The 6,599-nt window shown below is 36.9% G+C and overlaps 1 protein-coding gene across 1 annotated transcript; it reads left to right on the forward strand.

Annotated features, from left to right (window-relative positions):
• Positions 1 to 1,308: 1,308 nt before the first annotated feature.
• On the forward strand, positions 1,309 to 5,524 carry LOC147299759 (tonoplast dicarboxylate transporter-like). Its single transcript, XM_086254505.1, has 6 exons — positions 1,309 to 1,821; positions 3,443 to 3,920; positions 4,024 to 4,067; positions 4,291 to 4,386; positions 4,582 to 5,092; positions 5,179 to 5,524. Exons 1-6 carry the CDS (start codon positions 1,396 to 1,398, stop codon positions 5,211 to 5,213), a joined length of 1,590 nt encoding a protein of 529 aa, XP_086110631.1. The 5' UTR covers positions 1,309 to 1,395; the 3' UTR covers positions 5,214 to 5,524.
• The last annotated feature ends 1,075 nt before the right edge of the window (positions 5,525 to 6,599 follow it).

The raw sequence follows: 6,599 nt of genomic DNA on the forward strand, positions 1-6,599 counted from the left end.
TTGATTTGATTTTATCTTATTACTCTTTTTCTTCTCAAATTTTTAAATTTTTTATACAATTTTGTCGATATATACCGATATTATCGATATTTTGTCGACATATACTAATTATTTGTGATATATCAAAAAAAATATCAGTTACAGCTTATTTAAATATGATATTACAAATATCTCAGCAAATATATATGGTGATATTTTCATTCATGATCGAGATGAGCTTGGCTTAATTGATGGTGATCTTGTTTTTAGTCCCACACGTTGCTCTTTTATCTTTCAAACCTTAATTTGATTGGCCAACCAAACTTGAGGGTCATAATACAATTGCTGCACAGTAATATACCCACCAACCATAACAAAAACAATAAGGGAGTTATAGCTACCAAACCATAGAGATTGTCTCTCTTTTTTTTTTTTTTTGTCTGGATTGTCTCTCATTGAACATTATTGCTCTGCAGAAGTTAATATACATAACCTGAAAAATGTGGGCTGAAAAATTATGACAAAAGAAAAGAGTTGCATGCAAAATAATACAAAAGGACGTTGTTCATTAAATTTGATGTTGAATGACTTTCTTCAAAATGGGGTCTATATTCATGAATGTTTCTTAATGGTTTATATGAATTATTTCGGCATACGTCCCAATCAGACAGGAACTAAAATTAACAGATTTTACTACAATGCTTACAGGTAAGCTCAATCTTCAACCTGACAAAAAAACTGGATATGCCACCTGTACAGACACCTCATTTTTTTTTTTTGCCACTGGTACAGACACCTCAGTTTGAAGTCAACATAACATTATAATAGTAAAACTGGAAGCATATATTATATGTGACTCAGCTTCTTGGCCTTCTCTATCCTTCACCAACTGCCAACTGGATCCCCAGTGGGCCCATACCAATACTCTTCATACATGATACAAGTATACAACCGTATCCAAATTCCACAGCTCTTCTTTTTAATTAAAAACAAAAAAGAAAAATGAATTTTTTTTGTTGACAGATTCCATACTACATGTTGCAAACTTACAACAATAATATAGCCTAACATGATTATCCAGTTCATGGGCAACCTGTTGTCTTTTTGTGGACAGGTGGCGAATTGTCTATATTGGCCCCATTAAATTGGAGTAAGAAACTGTCCAAGAGAAAATGTCATACTTGGCAATGTCCCTGGACATCAATTAAGTTGATAACTCCAAGCAAATAAATGACATTGATTAGTAGCAACATCCAAATCAATTAATAAAAATACAGAATAATGGGACATTATAAAAAAGGACAAGCGAATTTGTCTACCACTTTCTACCCAAAACCAGCAATACAAGCACCATTTTTCTCTCATTTGCTCTCACACACCAAAAACCAAAATCAACAAGACTGAAAGACTGATCACATGGAGAATCATAATTCCATTTCTGATGACCCCAAAACCCCACTTCTCCCACTCCAAGATCCAATCCAAAGGTCCCAGAGCTTCTATTCAACTCTGAAATCCATTGCAACAACCAAGAACTTGTTCATCCTCTTGGGGCCTCTTTTGTGCACCATTATATGCCTTTGTGTGAAGCTAGATGGGCCTGTGAGTAGCAGGAACATGTTGGCAGTGCTTGCTTGGGTGTTTGCTTGGTGGCTCACAGAGGCTGTGCCTATGCCAATTACCTCCATGTCCCCACTCTTCCTCTTCCCTCTCTTTGGAATTGCCTCTGCTGATGATGTTGCCCAGTCTTACATGGATGATGTTATTGCCCTTGTTCTTGGAAGCTTCATATTGGCTCTTGCTGTTGAGCATTATAACATTCACAGAAGATTGGCCTTGAATGTGAGTTTGATTCTCCAACTCTGATTTTCAAAATCTCTTTTTGGGTTTCTCTTGATTAACCATATGATCCAATCAGTCTAATCAGAATGCTTGAGTTTTCTGATTTTGGTTATCATTTTTCTCATAGCATTCTGAAAATTATGAGCAGAGAACTCTGTTTTTCGACTTCCTTTTTTTTTTTTTTTTTTTTTTTTTTTTTTTTAACCCATATGATCCAATCATACTAATCAGAATGATAGATTTTTCTTTAAAAAAAAAAATTCTGTTTTGAAAATTTTTCTCTTACCATTTTATCATTGTGGTCTTTCAAATTAGACATTTTTGTTTATGGATCCTATCATTTTCAATAACACATGTTTTAAATAAGCTTACTTGTCTTGCGTATTATTATATTACAGTCATTATCTTAATTAGCATAAGAGAAGCATAAAGCATCTTAATTATTGGTACTAATTAAAATATGAGATGTTGTGAATTATTTGAGTGAGTCAGTCACTCATTTATAGAGGTGTACAACAGGCCGGTTCGGCTCGTTTAAAATTAACCCATTTGTGCTTCGTACCGTGTTTGGGCAGACTCATTTAATAATTAGGTCAGGTCGAGCCGGCCTAATTATTTTAAATCTTAAACTTAGCCCGGTCCATGGCCCACCCAATAATGGGTCGTGCCGGGCCGGGTTGGCCCAATTAATTATTTTAAGTTTCTATTATTGTTTAATAAATCAAATAGTCTTTAATGTCATTATATTTTTTATCAAATTTTTGAATTTTCTACTGCTTTCTTTTGTTTTAATGCTAGCTGTCTCACATTTTTTTTCCCACATTTGTATCCTACCTGATGTGTCATTACTTTACTGAAAAAATATTTCCTTTTTCTTCTTTAGGTTTTATTTTTTAATTTTTAGTGTCCAATGTATGAATGCCATGTAAGATGGTATGAAATTGTGGTATAAAAATATGGTAAGTGTAGCATTACTGTTTATTTTCTATTCAATTTCACCACCAAAATCAAAATTAAAAATTAAAAATTAAAACAAGGCTAATAGTAAATTTTTTTTTAAAAAAAATTGAAAAATACTAGTCTAAACAGGTTGACCCGTAATGGGTTCGAGCCAACCCAAATCAGTAACGAACTCGGGCCGGACTGGCTTAACGGGATAAAAAATATTGGTCCAGTCCGGCCCATACGTATGGACGGGACTCAACCCAACCCACTTATTAACGGGCCGGGCCGTGCCTGATTCGGTCCGGCCCGGCTTCTCTTATGAGTCATTCCACACAGAAGATTGGCTCTTGAATGTGAGTTAATTTCTCCGCTCTGTTTTTTAACTACTCTTTTCGTGTTTTTCATAATCCATATGAATCATATGATCCAATCAGACTAATCAGAATTCTAGCTTTTTCTGATTTGGGTTTTCGTTTGTCTTGAAAAAAAGAAAAAAGATATTTTATTGTTTATTGATCCTCTCATTTTCAATGACCCATGTTTTAAATGAGTGTACAGTGTACTTGTCTTGCATATCATAAGACAGCATATAACTATATAAGAGAAGCATAAAGCATCTTAATTATTGTAGTATTTAGAAAACGAGATTATGTGACACGTGGACAACACGACACAGATCACCATTCTCTTCTGCGGAGATCCACTGAACCCTCCCCTGCTCCTGCTGGGAATATGCGCCACCACAGCCTTCGTCAGCATGTGGATGCACAACGTGGCAGCGGCGGTGATGATGATGCCGGTAGCCACCGGGATCCTCCAGCGGTTCCCGGTGGGTCCCGACCAGTCCGTCGTGGTCAGCAAGTTCTGCAGAGCTGTGGTTCTGGGGGTGATATACTCCGCAGCCATAGGAGGGATGAGTACTCTCACGGGGACAGGTGTCAACCTCATATTGGTTGGAATGTGGAAGAGCTATTTTCCAGAGGCAGACCCAATCAGCTTCAGCACCTGGTTCTTCTTTGGCTTCCCTCTGGCTTTGGTGATTTTCTTGGCCTTGTGGGTTATACTCTGCTGCTTGTATTGCTCAAGGACTTCAGGCCCGGCTCTCTCTGTTTATTTGGACAAAGCCCATTTGAAGAGGGAGCTTGAAATGTTAGGTAGGAGTCCTTTCAATGAATCAGCTCGCTTTTTTTTTTTTTTTTTTTTTTTTTTTACTATATTTCCAAATTAATCAACTTAAAATTAGTGTTAATGTGGCAGGTCCAATGGCTTTTGCTGAGAAGACGGTACTGGCTGTGTTTTCGGTACGTTGCCAAAGTACTTGAGTTTGTTGAGAGTAACTAGCGATAGCATCGTTGTCTTACAATATATAATGTCATGAGTTTTTTTCACTCATTGCCAATTGGTTTGGAAAACGCTCATTAATAAATTGGTTTTAGATTGGAGACTCTCATCTTCTTCAACTTCTGCATGGTATTGACTGTGTTGGATGTGTTTTTCAATTAATTTGACAAGATTTTTGTGTAGATGCTGATAGTTTTGTGGATGACAAGAAGCATAACAGATGATATTCCTGGCTGGGGAGTACTCTTCAAAGGGCGTGCTGGTGATGGAACTGCCAGTGTGAGTATTGACCCTTCAAAATTGGGGTCGTTTTGGTATTCTTTTCGGATATTGTTTTGTTGTTTTCATACCATAGACGAATAAATTAAAAAAAAAATTGAAAACAGTTTTGAATCGCGAACCAAATGAGTTTAAAATGACATTACCATGCGAAGTTGGCTAGATTTTGAAGTGTGAGATGAAACCATGTTGTAGGTTATGATGGCAACTTTGCTGTTCATATTCCCAAACAAAAAGCAAAAGGGTGAAAAGTTGATGGACTGGAACAAGTGCAAGAAGCTACCCTGGAACATCATATTGTTACTAGGTGCTGGTTTTGCCATAGCCGACGGAGTCCGAACTAGTGGCCTTGCAGATATATTATCAGAAGCCATAGATTTCTTGGAGGCAGTCCCATATTTAGCAGTTGCACCTGTTGTGTGCCTCATAAGTAGTACCATCACAGAGTTCACATCAAACAACGCCACTACCACGCTTGTCGTTCCTCTCCTAATTCAAATAGCAAAGAGTATGCATGTGAATCCACTCCTTCTTATGGTTCCAGGAGCCATTGGGGCACAGTTTGCTTTCTTGCTTCCAACTGGAACACCTTCAAATGTAGTCGGGTTTTCCACTGGCCGCATTGATATCAAAGATATGATTAAGACTGGCTTGCCTCTGAAGATTGCTGGAATTTCTGTGCTCACCCTTTTGATGCCTACACTAGGTAACATTAACTCCTTGTCTCTTATCATCTAACTTTTTGACCAATTTTCAGCGGTTTTACATGATTTTGTATTTTGGGTCATGCAGGAGCTTTTGTATTTGGGACAAATGAACCAGTTTAATGACTTGTTGAAAATTCGAAATATTTTCATGTATTGGGAAATCTCAGGGCATAACAGAAAAGCATCCTGTATTCCACAAAATGATCTCATTCATCTGTGAGCCAACAGTATGATGCAAATATTGGCTCTTGGTATAGAGGAGGTTAATGTACAGTCACAAGCAGACAAATAATTGAGAAAAGAAAAGAAAGTGCAACATTTTACTTCTTTTCTCACACAATTTTTCCCTGTAATCTTTGATTGCAAGCACTTTTGTGTGTATTTAACTATTTATCTATGATTGCAGCCATTGTCTATTAATATACAATAAATTTTGAATTTGGTGCATCTCATTATTTCTTTCGATCAGGCTGCTTTATAAAAAATTCTGTTGCTTGCTTCGTGCATCGATCATTGAAGACAGAGTGGAGGCACATTCCTCTGAAACACAGATGTTATATCTATAGGTGGTACATTTGAGGACTGCTAATGCTTATGGTAGTTTTTGGAAAAATAGAAACCAGTGTCCCAAAGATACCAGTGACAGAGTAACCTCAGCCCATGAGTAATGAAATCAAATCCTATTTATGCAGTCAGACATAACAAGTAGAGATACTACTTCATAAGTTCATCTTTTATAGCAGAGAATGGTCTTAACATCTTAAATTGATACAAAAACAGTACATAATAAAATCACAGGAAAGCCATTCAGCATAAACTATGAGCTCCAAGACTCGTTAATTTGCTAATAGGAGAACCTCAGTTCTCACGAAGAACACACACCAGAATTACACATTGCTATATAAGAAAAGTGAGCAATAATCACTAATTTTATGGACTATATTTCAGTAGGTGGCAATTGCTAAAAAATATGGTCAACAAATACTGTTTTTGCATTGACTGCTTAAGTCACTCCCATTTAAGTTTGTTAATACTAACTAATTTGGGTGGTGGGGGCTTATGGGGTTACCCAAATTTGTTGTCCAAATTTGTTGTCTATAGACAGCAAGAACAGTTGCTTCACATAACTTATCAGATTCAAGGTTCTCTGTCTGATAATAGGAGAACTTAAGTTCAAAACCTCAGACGCCCTGTTCTGAATGAACAAGGGCAAGACCCGATGTGCTTGGCATGCAAGAAAGCCTTTGAAATTCAGGAAACAGTGGGCGTAGCTTATGCAATCTGGTCCTTCTCTTTCACTGCCCTTAAATCATCCTTCACAGCCCTCATGAGTTCTTGCTTAGTTTGATAGAAAGATGATTGGCAAAGGCACTTTCTAGAGAACTATATGACAAAACTGAAGTGTAATAGTAATTTGACAATATGGGTTCTTGATCTGAGCGAGCTTCATCTTCCATTTTCAGCCATATATCGTCATCTTGAATCCTTGATCAAGATCATCCACGA

Source organism: Dryas octopetala, chromosome 1 (assembly GCF_963921425.1).
Source record: "Dryas octopetala chromosome 1, drDryOcto1.1, whole genome shotgun sequence".
In the NCBI taxonomy this organism is placed as follows: Eukaryota; Viridiplantae; Streptophyta; class Magnoliopsida; order Rosales; family Rosaceae; genus Dryas; species Dryas octopetala.